The following is an 18,266-nucleotide window of genomic DNA, read 5'->3' on the forward strand; positions in this document are numbered from 1 at the left end:
CTCAGAGATAGCCAGCTCTCGCAGCTCGGTACATGGGAAGGATAGAACACAGCATCCGGGCTCACCAGCAGCTCGGTACATTGGAAGGATAGGACACAGCATTCGGGCTCACCAGCGAATACATCTAAAGAAGTCCAGATTTTAAAAAGATTGATTGTCAAGTTGGGCCTGAAGGTCCCTTCAACCAACCAGAAGGATCCAGAAGCAAGATCTTTTTACCTTATTGTAAAGAAAGTGTTTGCAGCTTTTAAAAGAAAAATTATAATAAAATAACTTATAAGTTTTAACCTGAAACAGTGGTTATTAGCCTACTTTACTTACTTAGCAACGCAGGACCCAGGACATCGATGCTACTAAGGGGTAAGTAGGTAAAATTCTTCGGTGAAGGTATGGGTTATACCGAGGGATAACTTGAAAATATAGTTTGACCTGAATAGCACCTACCGAAGCCTGTATCGGAGTCAGGGAGTGAGAATCCCTGTTCACATTTAGAATATCGACCCTTTTTTGGTATAGGGGGAATTCTAAGAATAGTGGTGAGTTTTAACTTCACACTGGAGTCACGTCTTGTATGTGCAAGGACTGTACACTGGAGTCTTGCATGTCTGCAATCGTGGAGTCGTGTGGAGCTGTGGAGGCGTGTGACACTGGAGTCTCTTCCTGTTCGTGCAAGGACTGTACTCTGGAGTCTTGCGTTTCTTCAATCGTGGAGTCTGTCCACGAGCTTGCTGTGGAAGCTTGTGACACTGGAGTTACTTCTTGTTCAGGCAAGGACTGCAGTGTGGTGTCTTGCGTGTCTTCTTTCGTAGCGTCGGGAGCCCTTGGCGGTGCGTGGACCATGCTCTGTGTGGCAGCAGGCCGCTCTCTGTGGGCTTGTACCACTCTCTGTTGATTTCAGGCCGCAGCATAATCCTGCACTCACGAGTCGGGTTGTCGCAGATGCTGGGCTGAAGATCCTCAAATGCGAAGAATTAATCCGCGTCTGCGTCGGATTTAGAACGGGGGTAGCCTCCCAAGGTGGAAGGTTTGTCATAGTCTTCTCGGACCATATCATCACTGTCTGCGTCGGAGCTGACATGGGGCTCCAGAAAAAATAAACAGGTCGGTCTCAAAGTATTCCAGGTTGGAATCATTGGTTTGGGCATAGGTAACTGCTTGTTGCAGGGTTCCTTGGAGGTAAGTTTCATGTTCTGATTCAATTTTAGGCATTGTGCATTCATTCCAGGTGCAAGAGGGTGGTTTTACAGCTTTAAGAGATGTTTTTGTTGATTTGGGACGTTTCCCCTTTAAATGGGGCCTCTGACGTAATGACGCATGTGACGTCAGACGTAGGAAGCGTCATGGACTGCGGGCCGTATTTGCCATTGCGCATGTACGGCTTCTCGCGCATGCGCAAACGTACCTTCCCGTTCGGCAGTTGCTTTCCAAAGATGGCCGCCGATCAAAATAGTTCTTAGCTCCGGGATCTCGGCCTCGTGGTAAGTACAAAGGCTTTTCTTACCTTCTTTGGCTGGTTGTGGTGAGTTTTCTTCACAATATTTGTCGAATTTGTCCAGGACTGCCTGGAACTTGCTCCTTTTTTGACTTCTGGAGAACTTTAATTTTTGAAAGATTTCTTCTGCCCCGGCGCCGGCGATGGTGAGCAGAAGCTCTATCTTTTCAGCATTGGCTACATCTTGTAGGTCGGCTGCCACCAGGAAGAGTTCAAACCTTTGCCGGAATGCCGGCAGTTTTTGCGGAGATCGCCGTGGCACTGGAGCCACTGCGGAACCCGGATCTCGAACACCTTGCCTGGGTATTGTTGCTGGTTGTCACTGTACACTGAGGTATGTCTATACAGATTGAAACAGTTCACTCCTGGTATCATGTCTTGTTATGCTCTAGGTGTAGCATAAGCGGCTTCCTTGTGGTGCACTTGACAAAGGAAGGATCAGACGTGGAGATAACTTCAACACGTTTATTAAACTATATACACTTCTATAACTCGGGTTCGACACTACTGTAAATCCTCCTATAGCTACTCAGCTGACTAACCAGATTGCTACAGTCCACGTGGTGGGAATGATATCGAATCAACCCTGTGTCTATACTTACTGACTGTCTCCACTGGAAAGAGGCAGATCGTGTGTGATGTCCTTTATATATGGGTTGGTGTAATGCCCTCCTGTGGTCGTGTCACCTCAGTGTGTATCGTGGATGCCCATTGGTCGTGTCCGATCTAACTGATGTATTGGTTGAGTGTCTGTGTGTGTGATGTCTCTGGTGCTCCCTCTAGTGTCTTGCTAGTCTACATGTATCTACATTAACCCCTTGTGTTTTTACAAGAGAATATGCAAATTACACACAGACAGTGACCCGGGGCTGCGATCGAACCTGGGTCCTCAGCGCCGTGAGGCAGCAGTGCTAACCACTGCACCACCGTACTGTCTTCTAATTAATGTTGGGAAGTTAAAATACCCTAATATAATTATTCTATTATTATATTTTTACACATGTCAGTGAATTGTCTACATATCTGCTTCTCTATTGCCTGCTGACTGGGGGCCTATAATACACTCCGAGCAATGTGATTGTCCTCTTGTTATTCCTAAGCTCTACCCACAAAGCCTTATTTGAAGACCCTTCCAAAATATCATCCCTCCTTACTGCAATAACTGACTCCTTAATTAATAATGCGACACCAACCCCTCTTTTACACCCCCTCCTATCTCAACTGAAGATCCTATATTTCGGAACTTTGAGTTGCCCGTCCTGCCCCTCCCTCAGCCGTATCTATGTGATGGCAACAATATCACAAATCCACGTGTTAATCCATGCCCTTAAATTATCGGTCTTACCTATAAAGCACCTAGCATTAATGTAGAGGCCATCTAGCCTCACCTTATTCCCTTGGAGCTCAACATGGGTCGTGGTTTATGAAAACCGTCCATCGGCCTTCCCGCCATGGACTTACCTCGGAGAGCGGCGGGAACAAAGAACAAAGAAAATGTATTTGTTCCAGCACAGGAATAGGCCCTTCGGCCCACCCAGCCTGCGCCACCGGAAGATGGCAAGGTCCCAATCTGCTCCCCTTCGACCCAATTAAATGCTCCCACCCCTCCACCAAACTCGCCACAGGGGAGGGCACAAAAGTTTGGCCTTGTATTTCAATATATTAGTTTCAATATATTAGTTTGTTATCTACTATTGAAAATAGGCTTTATAACTGAAATCTATAAAATTCTGTATCAAACATGCATCTTACCTTGTAGAATACATTGTCATGTAATGTAGAAGAAGCTTTCAAGGTAAACTTAGTGAAAACATATCCCTTAAAGACACTCAGAACAATTATTGCAACAGTGGACATTCCAAAGATTAGTTGGTAGAATCCTAGCTGGGGGTTGTCAGTGATGCTGCTGCAATCCACTGTCGTGGTGTTGTTCCTTTGTGCAAGACAGTCAGCCTTTGTAGAATTAAATATAAATTAGTCAATGTCAGAAGTTTTGTTCCTGCGACATCAAGCATACAATAGAAATTATATTCTTGAAATTGCATTCTTGAAGCTGAGCTGTGAGAAGTTTGCTGGAATTTCCTATGAGCGCTGGAGGGGCTGGAGGGGCTGGTTTAGCTCACAAGGCTAAATCGCTGGCTTTTAAAGCAGGCCAGCAGCACGGTTTGATTCCCGTACCAGCCTCCCCGGACAGGCGCCGGAATGTGGCGACTAGGGGTTTTTCACAGTAACTTTATTGAAGCCTACTCGTGACAATAAGCGATTTTCATTTAATTTCATTTTCAGAAGCGCTTTCTCATCACAATTTGCATTTGTAGCCAGAAAGGGCTGGAAATGGATTTTACCCCAAATTCCTACCCCTCCACTCCCAATGCAGCAGAATTCAACCCTGCTAAAGAGCATAATTTCTAACTAATTTGTTTGTGAATTGGGCATCAGTAATGTTGTGCCAAATGAGGATTTTTAATTTTGTTAAGATTTTGTAAAATTTTAAATAGACTTTCATCTTGTTCCATTAAAAACAATGGCTGTTGCAGTTGCATCTTATCGCTCTGTTTCAATCCAACAAATCAGCATAGAACAGATCAAAGAATTTTTGCACACCACTTTATCATTCCTCTAAGATTTTCTCTCAGTTTAATTGTGTAGAACTTTGGCTTTTAAATTGAGAAATTCACAGAATATTGATAATCTGCTGTTGAACCAGTCATGGAAAGCCTCTGGACAATCACCCTGGTATAAATTTTCCTGACTTTTTTCTGTACTCTGTGTGTTTAATGAGGCGTCAATCATTATTACAGTTGCCCCTGGCTGCATGCTGTTGTTGACTGCATAATTTGTATTTATTGTACCACTTGCATTGCTGGCAACTATTGTACACATTAGATGCAATTGATAAATTATTTCTGATATTAACATCTGAAAGTGCTTTCTGCTGTCAAAGTACATGCAATATGTTTTATTGTTTGTAACCTATCTGTGTACTTATTCTCAGAAGCATTAACTGACACTATGATACAGCCATGTGGCCCAGCGCCTATCTGCCAGCTCATTGGTAAATATATCAATTTGGTTCTACATCCCATAGTCTTTCCCCAATATTCCTGCAATTTCTATCCCTTCACATATTTATCCAATTTCTTTCACCACCCTGTATTCTAGACCACAATGACTTGCTATGCAAGTTTTCTTCACCTCATGCCGCCTCAAGTTATTTTACCCATTGCATTGAATCCGTCTTTCCTGATTACTGGATTTTCTGCTGCTGGAAACTGTTTCTTCTTATTCACTCTTAAAAAATTTCATGATTTTAAACATCTCTATCTAACTGTATCTGCTCTAAGGAGAACAACCGTGTCTCTAGTCTCTCTGTATAATTGAAAAGTGTCGACCCTGGACCTTTCTGGTAAATCTCTTTTACCTCCTATCTGTCCTGTAGCCCTCCCAAAGTTTGGTGCCCAGAATAAAACAAATATTCTAGTTGAGTCTTATCCATTGTTTTATACAGATTTTGCAAAGTTCCTGGGCGCGATTCTCCGCTCCCCACGCCGGGTGGGAGAATCGCGGGAGGGCCCCCCGACTAATTTGACGACCCCCTGGCGCCCCCCGCGATTCTCTCACCCCCTGCTCGGAAGAATCGACGCTCGCCGTTTTTCACGGCGACCGCCGATTCTCCGACCTGGATGGGCCGAGCGGCATGCCGTTCGTGACCGTTTCACGACGGCGGCAACCACACCTGGTCGCTGCCGTCGTGAAATCGCCGTGAGATGCCCGTTTTGGGGCTTGTAGGGGGCCTGGTGGGGAATGAGCACCACGACTGTGCTCGGGAGGGGACAGACCCGCGATCGGTGCCCAGCGATCGTCAGGCCGGCGTCTCAATCGGACGCACTATTTCCCCTCCGCCGCCCCGCAAGATCAAGCCGCCACGTCTTGCAGGGCGGCTGAGGGGAAAGACGGCCACCACGCATGCGCGGGTTCGAGCTGTCAACCGTCGTGACGTCAGCCGCTCATGCGCGGGTTGTGCCGGCCAACCTGCGCATGTGCGGCTGACATCACATAGGCGCCGCCGTCGCGTCACTCTCGGTGCGCCGCCCGGAGGCCGAGTGTTACGGAGCGGCGCTCCTAGCCCCGCCGGGAGGGGAGAATAGGGGGCGAGGAGCGGCCTCCGAGGCCGTCATGAAACTCGGCCGAATTCACGACGGCCCTCCCGATTTTTCCGGGAGCGGAGAATTCCGCCCCCTTGCTTTGTACTCTATTTCGCTATTAATAATGCCATGGATCATGGCTACCTTTTTAACAGCCTTCACAACATTTTCTTCTCAAGCAGTTGAAATGGTTTCTCTCTATCTAACCTATCCCCTTCGTTTAAGTGGAGATGCTGGCATTGGCCTGAGGTGAGCACAATAGAAAGTCTTACAACACCAGGTTAAAGTCCAACAGGTTTGTTTTGAATCACTTGATTCAAAACAAACCTGTTAGACTTTAACCTGGTATTGTAAGACTTCGTACTGTTCCCTTTAATATTTGAAAACGTCAATCAAATCAGCCCGTAAGCTTCAAAATTACAGAGAATGCAGCCCTGAATTTTGAAATCACTTCTTGTAATTAACCTTGGACCCTGGTATTGTGCTCAACCAAAATTAAAATCTGGCCCATGCTCTTTAAATGCAAAGAGGAAACCTCTTACCCATATATCATTTCAGAGGAAAGGATTTCAGTGTCATATTCAGTAATTCATTTATAAAATTATTATTTTAAAAATTTTAATGGTATAAGGAATGTTGTTTGCATATGTCACATAAATGGTTTAGCCTTTTGGTCATCCAGTTTTCAAAATAAAAGCGATTTTTTGTGACAAACTAAATCGGACAATGAACTGAAGCAAAGAATATTCCTTAAATTGTGATAGACCCAGTAATTTTGTTCAATTTTGTATTGGTGCCCAAATAGCACTTTGGACTTCAAAGAATTGATCATCACAAATCATGTTTTCACCGAAGTGACTTGTAATGAAGGTAATTAAGTAACTTGTCCATTTATTCAAATATCAGGAATTAAGAAATACTCTTTTGCTTGCTATGTTTTTCTAATTATATTTTATAATATTTAACACTGGAAACTGCTATGTTTAATATAATGAATGCATGATACAGTAATTAACCATTTGCGATGTTTTAATTAATAGAATTATAAGAATTCTCTTTCAAAATTTGGAGAGGTAATTTATTCTAAAAACTTGAACAAAATATGAAAATAATTTAAAAGATTAAACTTTTCAGACATTTACAGATGACTTCTTGCATTAGTTGTATCAGGAGAACTTACCCCGGCTCCTTGTTGTATCCAATAGCTTAACCACCATCCATTAAAGATTATACCGCCAATCATAAGGATGAACAGAAAGAAAACAAATAGAAAGAGCATGTATCCTAGAAAATAAATCAGAATAAACAATGCAATAAATGTTCTGCAGTGAATATCATTTTCGAAAATGCACATCAAAAAAGTACTGAAACTAAATTAATATGAAAGGTATGAAGTGAATCACACATTGCTGTGTCATTGCTGCAAATCAGTCCTGAGCTGACACAGTGGAATGCTCAGAATGGGACATTAAATGTCTAAAGTAAGTGATTCCTACTAGTTTCAAGAATTCAAAGAGTAAAATTTTGCAGAATTCATAAGGTGCATTCGTGGAAATGCACAAACAAACTGCCAGACAGTTGTATAAAAAACAAAATGTTGCAGATGCTGGAAATGTGAAAAAAAAACAGAAGATACCTAATCTAATAATGTAATAATCTTTATTATTGCCACAAGTAGGCTTACAGCAACATTGCAATGGAGTTACTGTGAAATTCCCCGAGTCGCCACATTCCAGTGCCTGTTCAGGTACATGGAGGGAGAATTCAGAATGTCCAAATTATGTAACAGCACGTCCTTCGGGACTGTGGGAGGAAACCGGAGTACCCAGGGCCGGCTCAAGGTACCGGCAACGCGGGCAGTCGCCCGGGGCGCCATGTGCTAGGGGGCGCCATCAAGGAGTGCGTGACCAGCGTCAAGAGACCCGGCGCCGCGTAAAAGACTCGGTTCCCGCGCATGCGCAGTTGGGCCGGTGCCAACCAGCGCATGCGCGGTGGCCGCCCTCCCCCACGCCGCCCCGCACAAACATGGCGGATGGCCACATGGCCACAGGCATAGAAGCTACAATTTCAGAGGTTTGAATTCGTCCGTGCACCTTTAGCGAAAAATATTAGACAGGTAATGTTAATATATATCCAGAGCATAGATACATCAACTAAAATTCATGTACCACTACCAGACAGGTCGCAGCAGCTCAGGATCAATGTCAACCCGACCCGACCCCCCCCCCCCCGAACTGACCCCCCCCCCCCCCCCGACCCGACCCCCCCCCCCCTGACCCGACCCCCCCCCCCCCCGACCCGACCCACACCCCCGACCCGACCCCCCCCGACCCGACCCCCCCGACCCAAAGTGCAGACTCCAAACAGACAGTGACCTAAGCCAGGGATTGAACATGGGACCCTGGCACTGTGAAGCCTCAGTGCTAACCACTGTGCTACGGTGTTCATGCTGACTTGCATGAACAGAGCATGTCAGAAAGCATTTGTAGAAAGTACAGGTAAAATAACTTTGGATGCAGCTCCTTCTTCAGAACAATAATTTTATGTGAATGATATGGTCCGACATTATTTGTGTATTTATTGGGAAAATGTACTGATAGATACACCCAAGATTAAACAAATTAAAGTCAGGTATTAGCTCTGGATAAAGTACTGGCAATTTTAAAGACATGATCGGCGGGGCGGGGTGATTTTCCAGCTGTTCTTGCCAGTGGGATCTTCCCGTCTTGCCAACGCCAAACCCCTACCACGGGTTTCCCGGCAGGTAGTGGTGGATGGATTCAATGGGAAATCCCATTGACAGTGGCAGGAGCAGAAGATCCTGCCACTGGCAATGGCAGGCTGCCTCCCGACTCTGAGAAACACGGAACGGGGACGGGAAAAATGGCCCCCCACACTATGTTGTCGAACACCGAATGGTATATTTCTTTCACTGGTTGCGTTTCTGAAAAACAGTTTTATGGTTCAGCTCCACTGGTTGACTGGATGTTATAAATTGATGTGGCAATATGAGAATATAAACATCTGGCTCAGCATCATTCAGCAGGGATTCAAATCACCTTGACAGATCAAGGTGTGATATTAAAACTACATAAGTAATAATAACTAATGTGCTATTAGGCACTATATTATGTATGTCATATGAATGGTTGAATGTGGGTAGGTTGCTATGTCATTGATGTAGTCTACATGGACTTCAGTAAGGCTTTTGGTGAGGGTCCGCAGGGGAGACTGATCAAGAAGGTAAGAGTCATGGAATCCGGGGCAATTTGCCAAATTGGATCCAAAATTGGTTCAGTGGCAGGAGGCAGAGTGATTGTCGAAGGTTGTTTTTGTGCCTGGATACCCGTGTCCAGTGATGTACTGCAGGGATCAGTGCTGAGTCCCCTGCTGTATACAGTGTACATTAATGATCTAGACATGAATGTGGATGGTATGATCAGTAAGTTTGCAGACGACACAACGTTTATAGTGTGGTAAATAGCAGGGAGGAAAGTCTAGATTACAGGACACTGCAGATGGGCTGGTCAGATGGACAGAACAGTGGCAAATGGAATTTAACCCTGAAAAGTGTGAGGTGATGCATTTTGGGAGGACTAATGATGTAAGGGAATACACAATGAACGGTTGGACATCAGGAAGTTCAGTCGATCAAAGGGACCTTGGGGTGCATGTCCAAAGATCCCTGAAGGCAGCAGGACAAGTAGATAAGGTGGATAAGAAAGCATGTGGGATACTGCAGCAATATCTAGGATGTGTAACAGACTCATAATGGACAGGTCGAGGGGCGTAATTCTCCGCAACGCCCGACGCTGTCGCGAAACCCGGATGCCGTCTTCCCCTCCGCTGCCCCGCAAGACGTGGCGGCTTGATCTAGCGGGGCGGCGGAGGGGAAAGAGTTCGTCCCTTGGAGACGCCGGCCTGACGATCGGTGGGCACCGATCGCGGGCCAGTCCCCTACCGAGGACGGCCGTGGTGCTCGCTCCCCTCTCCGCCCCCCAGAAGCCACAAACTCACCTTTGGCGCCATGTTCACACCGGTAGCAACCAGGTGTGGTTGCCGCCGGCGTGAACAGCATCCGGGCCCGAGGTGTCTGTCGAAAGAATAGTAACAACCACATGCTTTAAACTATGGTGGAATTCTCAACGACAGTGGTAGTTGCCTTAAATAAAATGGCTGCCATTGTTATGAACAGTTGAACTCGAATAGAAAACAGTCTCATGGATAGGGCACAATTTAAAGGGATATGAATGTTTCTTACCTCCTCCTGCCATAAAATAATAATGAAATGTTTTTCCTGATGTTGATTCTGATTTGTTCACTTCATCTTTTGTAAGCTGCCCGTGTTGTTCTGTAAAAGTAAATGCATGATTCAATTACTATTCTCAGTTTTTACACTAATTTTTGTTTCCATTATAGATTACAAAAGATGTCCAATAATCAACATTATGGAATGCAAATACTGTTATATAATAAAATAAAGAGATTTACTTTTAATGGTACCTTAGTCAACTTTTCCAAATAATAGCCAAATGTTAGTTCCGATTTGGTAATCTGCAATGGGCAATTTTAAATATTTTCAGAAGTCCCTTTCAAATCAGACATTTTTAGAGACTGGGTAACACTGTGGGTAAGTGCAAAATTTCCCCTGTGTGGTTTTGGTTTGATTCTAATGCAGATTGATGGGATGAACCCCATCGTTCGCCTAGCAAAAAGGGTTAAACATGAAATGACCTTCAGCAATTCGTAGCAGTCATTTACATTCAGCATAACACCACCCAGATTTTGCTACGAAACCTTCAGAATCACAAATCGAGGCCAGAAAGGAAAGGGGCTGGTGTGTGAAGTGGCTCGTCACAGATTGAGCTTGCAGTACCATCACAAATTTCATATGCCTGGTTTGTTATCCTACATCCTCCCCCCCAAAGTCTCTGCCTTTATGCCCAGTTCACAGAGATAGTGCTGTGGTGGTTTCATCAATCTCGCTAACTTTATTTGCAGCTCAATTGGAGGATGTATAGGATTCAAGCTCTCCACGTTTTCTTTTGAACTGGGTAAAGTAGTATGTGAATTATCAGAGACTACTAGGTCAATGTCCCGGTAATCTTCCTGATCTTCTGGGTAACTGGTCCTTAAGGTCTTCTTGTAGATATGAGTACACATCTTTTTCTTCTCATTGGGCCACTTTCAGTCTCCACAAGATTAGATTTTGGATGTAGTGCTTATTCCAAAACCTGGCTGTCACAATCGGTACTGACTCCCCTGCCTGGAGTTGTGGTAAGTTATATATTCTATGACACTTATTGTAGTTTCTGGTTTGCTTTGCATGATATTCATCATCCATCTCCCTTACTCCCTGTTGCTGTGAGGCAGGGCATAAACATGTGTAGAAGAACAGAACGTTGAGTCCGTAGTTGTCTACCTATTAAATGATTGGACAGAGCCAGACTCTTCTGGCGTGGTGTGTAATAGTAGCAAAAGAATTCTCAGCTGATATTTCTTCAAAAAGCCTTCCTCATCCTCACACGTCATTCAGCCTCCCCATTAGCTTTCGGGTAAATGGATGAACTAGTAGTACAACAAATTTTGTAAGCTTCTGTAGTGGATTGAGGATCATGTTTCCTTAAGAAAGTACAGCAGAGGATGATCACATGGCTCCATGAATCGATGGGGACCGAGAGCAGCGATCACCCTCGAGGTGTAGTCCCCTCTCAGACAGAATACATCGGAGAGTCATGTAATAGAGATGTAAAGGCTAGAGCAGCTCCATGTTGCACCAGGGCAACAAGGCCAGTGACCTCTGTACAATTGTTCTTTGTTATCAATAAACTCTGTTTGTTCCCTGAAGAGCCCGCCTCATCGCTGCCAGGCCACTACATTGGTGATGAGGATGGCTTTGATTACGGGGATGCAACCAACCTTTGAGTATTTGGTTAAATTAAACTCTGAAGGAAGGAAAAACTCACCTGAATGTCTGTTGGGTGAACAGATAGTTCTAGACCCAGAGGGACAGAAGCAGAGCAAACCTGAATTGGCGAGGACAGTTAGAAGTTTGGGAAAAAATGCAAACAAAGAGAAAATAACCCTCAGAAGTGAGGGGTGTGATCTCAAGCTTACAAAAAAGGGAACTGAAGTTAAAAGAGAAAAACAAAGAAAGGAGGGTACAGGGAGCAGTGTGAAAAGTAAAAAGGGAAAAGTACCCAAAGGAACTTCAGAATCTATTCCAAAAGCACAGGAAAGTGAAGAGGGTTTAGGCTCTCAACCTAAGCAGAGCCTTGCGGGGGGAGAAATGGGAGTGTGTGGTGGGGGGGAGGGGGATAGGGAGGGTAGCGATCCCTGTGCTGGTGGGCTGCAGGCATTGAGGGTCTGAGATTTTGGCAGAGAAAACGTTCATCTGTTCATAAAAAAGATATAATTATCAAATATTGTTAGAGAGAATGTTGGATTCGTAGAATTTTGTTTTGCAGTTCAGAAGGAGCTATTTGGAAAAATTGAATCTGCACCAACTCTTGGAAAGAACGCACTATTTAAGGCCACATCTCCACCCAATTCAGGTGAGGGGCTGGTTTAGCTCAAGGGGCTGGTTTAGCTCACTGGGCTAAATCGCTGGCTTTTAAAGCAGACCAAGCAGGCCAGCAGCACGGTTCGATTCCCGTACCAGCCTCCCCGGACAGGCGCCGGAATGTGGCGACTAGGGGCTTTTCACAGTAACTTCATTGAAGCCTACTCGTGACAATAAGCGATTTTCATTTCATTCATTTCAATCCCCGTAACCCAGTAACCCCACCTAACCTTCGTTTTGCCACTAAGTGGCAATTTATCATGGCCAATCCACCTAACCTGCGCATCTTTGGATTGTGGGAGGAACCCAAAGCACCCAGAGGAAACTGACGCAGACACAGGGAGGAAGTGAAAACTCCACACAGACAGTTACCTGAGGCCAGAATTGAACCCGGGTCCCTGGAGCTGTCAGACAGCAGTGCTAACCACTCTCCACCACGCTGTCCTTGATTCACCTTGAAAGGGAACCAGAGATGGATAAACTGAATGGAAAAGAAGAGTGGGGTCCAGAGGATTGTTGTGATCCTTTTTGGCTGGAGAAAGCTATTATGGCCCAAAGAAAGCCACAGTGATCGTGGAAGAACACCTAGGTGAACAGTAACACAGTATTAAGTGGTGGAAAGAGGAGGAGGAAATTTCCCCAATGAACTGGAAGTGAAGGTCGACACGCTGATAGAGCACTGTTTCCATGAGACAAATGGACTAAGAATAAAACTAGAATACGCTGAGCAGAAAGATCAGAAACCAAGGAGGACAGCTGAAGCATCGGAAACAGACAATCAGCTCTCAACTGAGGGGGAGTTTGGGACTGCAACAGTTGAGAAACAAAACTCAGTTGGAATGAAGTTGGGCACAGGTTGATGCTTGTGCTCACTGCAGAGAACTCTCTTAGCACCGAGGGCCACATGAAGTTGTTAGTTCATCCAAGGATACTTCAACTGGTTATCAAGAGAAGGAAAATAAGCTGTTAAAGAAATAGGTAAACTGACTGAGGGAGATGGAGCTGGAGCGGGCTTAGACCAAACTGCAACCCGTGGTGGTAGAGTGAAAAAAAACCTCGGGGTGGAGAAGGAACTGGATGTTTGGTATAAAGAACTCCTTATTTCCATTTATAACATAAAGAGTGCCTCATACCCAAACAGAAGATCAGTTGATGCAGAAGATGAAGGAAACTGAGATGACATGCCAGAATAAGATTGCTGAATGGTCACGCCAATAGATATGCTCAAGAGCGAATGTGGTAACATATGTGATGAGAAAGATGCGGAACAGAAATGCTCGAATGAGTTTGATTTGATCACACAACCAAAGAAACAGAGTATCATGACCATCGCCTTCACAAGTGACAGATAGAGTTTGTGAATGAGCTGTTAAAACATAAGACGGTGTTGCAATCTGATAGGGCAGGCGGGGGCTGCAAGCATTGCAGAGAAGGTACTTGACAGAGAATAGGACCAATGGAGGTCTGGAGAGTGACACAATCCACAGAGGGTAAAGTATGTAGTCAGTGGTCAGTGCAGAGCCTAGGACATAGCTCAGAAAGCAGCAAACCTGTGTGAAACAGTCACATGCAAGATGAGGGGCGCGATTTACCGCCATGTGATTTGCAGCAGCCGAGGTGGTCTGTCAGCCGAATCTCTGACTTTTGTCTTTTTAAAAAATCTTTTAAGTATCCTCACCGTCAACATTTTTATCAAATAAAAAACAAAAGAGAAAACAAACAAAAACAATAGCAATCCCCCAAACAAACCCCCCCACACACACACACTCAGTATACAGACCAACACATCCACCTGTATGTTCCAGGTAAAAAATTAACAGTCAATCAGTGTACAGTATAATCAAAGCAACAATAACCCCAGCCCCCCCTTCCCCCAATTCTCAAACATGCTAAATAAACAGTCCCCTTGAATTGTAGAACCCTTCCTTCATGCCCTCAGCTTAAATTTCACCTTCTCGAGATTGAGAAATTCCAGCAGGTTCCCCCCGCCAAGCTAAGGCAGAGGGTGGAGAAGCTGGTCTCCACCCCAACAGGACCCGCCTCTGGGCAATCAGCGAGGCGATGGCTAAAACATCAGCACCCGTCTGCAGCTTGGGTTGGTCCGACACCCCAAAAATGGCTTCTAGGTGCCCTTGTTCCCGGTTCATGTGTAGCACCCCTGAGATAATATTGAAAATCTCCCTCCAATAGCTCTTCAGCTTCGGACAGACCACATGTAAATGGTTTGCGGGGCCCTTCCCACAATGCTCACATACATCCTCCACTCCCTCAAAGAGTCGGCTCATCCTCTCCCTCATGAGGTGACCCTATACATGATCTTCAACTGTATCATCCCCAACCTCAGCATGAGGTTGGGCCGTTCACCGTCCAGAGCATCTCATACCACAAACTATCTTCCATAACCTCCCCATCTCTTCCTCCTACTTGGGTTTACTCCCCTCCATGGGCACCCTGTCCTCTCTCAAAATCCTCCCGTAGATCGCTGACAGCACCTCCTTCTCCATTCCCCCTGTATCAATACATCTTCCAACAACAAGGGTGTTGGCGCTATCAGGAAACTCTGAACCTCATGAGACAATCTGGCTGTCCAGCCAAATAAGCTAAACTGGCCGCCCCAGCTAGAAAGATAAGGGTACTGACCTATCCCTTACTCGGCTGCTCTGCTAGTTCTGAAGCAGTTCTGTACCTGATAAACTCATGACACCAGTTCTGCTACTTGATCCAGGTCTACCACATAGTTGAGGCACTCTGGCAAGGGTAGGATTTTCCCCAAGGCTTTCCTTCACTTTAGCCTTCCTTTGGCACTTGTTCCCACAACATCTTTCCCTTCCAGTGATTTTGCATGCTGCTTTTTCAGTCACCGGACCAGTTACCTGGTGCTTATTCCATTACCTTTACCACTATCTCCATCTGTTATCATCATTGTGGATCTCAGGTGAAATTGTCCTTGGTTAGGATTGAGAGCGAGTAGGGCGGCACAGTAGCGTAGTGGTTACCATTGCTGCTTCACAGCGCTGAGGACTCGGGTTCGATCCCGGCCTTGTCGGTGTGGAGTTTGCACATTCTCCCCGTGTCTGAGTGAGTTTCACCCCCACAACCCAAAGATGTGCACGGTAGGTGGATTGGTCATGCTAAATTGCCCCTCAATTGAAAAAAAAATAATTGGTACTCTAAATTTATAAAAATGAGAAAGGATTGGGAGACTACCGGAGACAAGGCTGTTGGTAAACTTTTATTAGAACTATCTTTCAACATATTCTGCTGTCATGTGACCTTACATTGCTGGTGATTTACACTGTCTATAAACATTAATCCTTTACACTACAAAAAGGATTGGTTGCAGCATACATTTTGAGCAATTTGGATGTTAAAATATAATACAGCACCACCTAGTGGTGTGACAGCTGAAGTTAGAATTGGCATTCCGATCACAGCAAATTTGAATGCAGCACAAAGCCGATGTAAAAACTTTAATATAAATTTACCTTTTTTCTGATTTCCATCCAGCTGATTTGCTTTTGCATTCTTGGTGTTTTCTTCCGTTGAATCATTTGTCTCATCAGTCATATCGAATGCTAACAATTACAAAACAGTTTTGTCAAACTGCGTTTGAAACTGCATTGAGTAATTAATTTCGGAATAATGAGACACTCGGAGCTGGTGAGAAGTGAAATGATTTTGGTGTCTATGTACATAAATCAGTAAAAGCCGGTGAGCAGGCTCAAGAAGTAACCAAAAAGCCTTTATTGTAAAAGGGTTGGAATGTCAAAATGATGCTTCAGTTTTATGGAGTGTGGGTTAGACCCTATCCTCGTACTGTTTTTACTTTGTGACCTTACATATCAGGAAAGGGACATTGGCGTCGTGGACAGTAGAGCGCAGATTAATTTGTTATTCTTTCCTGAGATGTTGGCATTGCTGGTCAGGCCAGCATTTAGTGCCAATCCCTATTTGCCCACGAGAAGGTGGTCAGGAGCTGCCTCCTTGAACTGTTGCAGTCCATATGATGTAAGTACACACAGAGTTCTATTTGGAAGTGAGTCCCAGAGTTTTGACCCTGCAACGGTGAAGGAACAGGGATATACTTCAAAGTCAGGATGATGCATGACTCGGAGGGGAACTTGCAGGTGGTGGTGTTCCAAGTATTTGTTGCATTTGTCCTTCTAATTGGTGGAGGTGTGGAAGGTAAGTTTGAAGGAGGTTGGATAAGTTGTTGCAGTGCATAGATGGTGCACGTTGCTGATACTGTTCGGCAGTGATCGAGGGAGTAAATGCATAAGGTGGTGGTTGAGGTGCCAATCAAGCGGGCTGCTTTGTTCTGGATAGTATTAAGCTTCTTGACTTGGAGCTGCACTCATCCAGACAAGTGGAGAGTATTCCATCACACTCCTGACTTGTGCCTGAAGATAGCGGACATGCTTTGGGTAGTGAAATGAGTTACTAGCCTCAGAAAGTCCAACCTCTCATCTGCTCTTGGGCCACATAATTTTTATGACTGGTCCAGTTAAGATTGTGGTTAATCGTATCAATCAACAGGATATCGATCGTAGGGGATTCAGTGATGGTAATGCCATTGAATGTCATGGGGAGATGGTTAGATTTTCTCTTGTTGGAGATGGTCATGGCCTGGCACTTGTGTGGCATGAATTTTACTTAACAGCCTGAGCTAGAATTTTGTCCAAGTCTTATTGAATATGATGTGGAGATGCCAGCATTGGACTGTTCCCTTTAGTTGAAGGCTCAGATACAAGGGGACACAAGTTCAAGGTGAGGGGCAGGAGATTTGGGGGGATTTGAGGAAGAGCTGTTTTACCCAGATGACAGTTGGAATGCATTGCCTGGGAGGGTGCTCGAGGCGGGCTGCCTCACATCCTTTAAAAAGTACCTGGATGCACACTTGGCATGTCTTAACATTCAAGGCTGTGGGCCAAGTGCTGACAAGTGAGATTAGATAGGCAAGTCAGGTGTTTTTCATTCCAAAGGGCCAAAGAGCCTCTTCTGCATTTTATTATTCTGTGATTCTGTGAACATTCCCACTTCTGACTTTATAAGAGAGGGAAGCTCAGCTGAAAAAGATTGGGCTGAGGACACTAACCTGAGGAACTGTTGCAGTGATGTCTTGGGATTTAGGTCATTGACCTTCAACAACCACAACAATCTTCCTTTGTGCTGTGCATAACTCCAAACAGCAGAGATTTTCCCCCCTGATTCTCATTGACTCCAGTTTTGCAATGGCTCCTTGAAGCAGTACTCAAATGTTGCCTTGATGTCAGGGGCAGTCAGTCTCATCTCACCTCTTACATTTACCTCTTTTGTCCATGTTTGGACCAAAGCTGTAATCAGGTCATGAGCTGAGTGGCCCTGTCGGAACCCAAACTGAGCGTCAGTGAGCAGGTTATTCCTTTTTAAGTGCTGCTTTATAGTACTGTTGACATGACATCTTCCATCACCTTGCTGATGATTGAGTGTAGATTGATGGGGCGGTCATTGGCCGGGTCGGAGTTGTCTTGCTTTTTGTGGACTGGACATACCTGGGCAATTTTCCATATTGTCAGGTAGATGCCAGTATTGCCGGGTGATGGGGTCAGGGTGAGGGTTGGGGGGATGGGGGGGGGGGGGGGGGGGTGGATGCTGGTGGTTGCGGCGGGTTCTGGAGCTCAAGCCTTCGGTACTACTACCAGAATATTGTTACGTGGAGTGAATTGAACAGGTTAACGTCTGACATCTGTGATACTGGAGGCCTCAGGAGGAGGCCGTGTTGGGTCGTCCTCCCAGCACCTCGGGCTGAAAATGGCTTCCAAATTCTTTGGACTTGTCTCTTGATGTGCTGTGCCCTCTCACCCTCACCCATTAGTGCGGAGGGGGATATTTCATATTTAGTGAACTTTTTTGTCCAGTTGGTTAATTGTCCATCATCATTCACTTTAAAAAAAAAAAATTTAGAGCACCCAATTCTTTTTTTTCGAATTAAGGGGCAAATCAGCATTGCCAATCCACCTACCTTGCACATCTTTTGGGTTGTGTGAGTGAGACCCGTGCAGACACGGGGAGAGAATGTGCAAATTCC

The 18,266-nt window shown here is 45.1% G+C and overlaps 1 protein-coding gene and 1 long non-coding RNA gene across 2 annotated transcripts in view; one reads left to right on the forward strand and one right to left on the reverse strand.

Annotated features, from left to right (window-relative positions):
* Positions 1 to 18,266, reverse strand: part of LOC119971294 (multidrug resistance-associated protein 9-like) — a 331,741-nt gene that overhangs the window by 75,378 nt on the left and 238,097 nt on the right. The window contains exons 21-24 of the mRNA XM_038806659.1: positions 15,685 to 15,774; positions 9,899 to 9,988; positions 6,818 to 6,921; positions 3,245 to 3,445 (exon numbers count right to left, since the gene is read on the reverse strand). Coding sequence (XP_038662587.1) covers positions 3,245 to 3,445; positions 6,818 to 6,921; positions 9,899 to 9,988; positions 15,685 to 15,774 — 485 coding nt within the window. The remainder of the gene's footprint in view (positions 1 to 3,244; positions 3,446 to 6,817; positions 6,922 to 9,898; positions 9,989 to 15,684; positions 15,775 to 18,266) is intronic.
* LOC119971296 lies at positions 1,358 to 6,931 on the forward strand. Its single transcript, XR_005461797.1, has 3 exons — positions 1,358 to 1,478; positions 6,443 to 6,507; positions 6,843 to 6,931. It is a non-coding gene; the product is annotated as an uncharacterized LOC119971296 (long non-coding RNA).

This window comes from Scyliorhinus canicula, chromosome 9 (assembly GCF_902713615.1).
Source record: "Scyliorhinus canicula chromosome 9, sScyCan1.1, whole genome shotgun sequence".
NCBI lineage: Eukaryota > Metazoa > Chordata > Chondrichthyes > Carcharhiniformes > Scyliorhinidae > Scyliorhinus > Scyliorhinus canicula.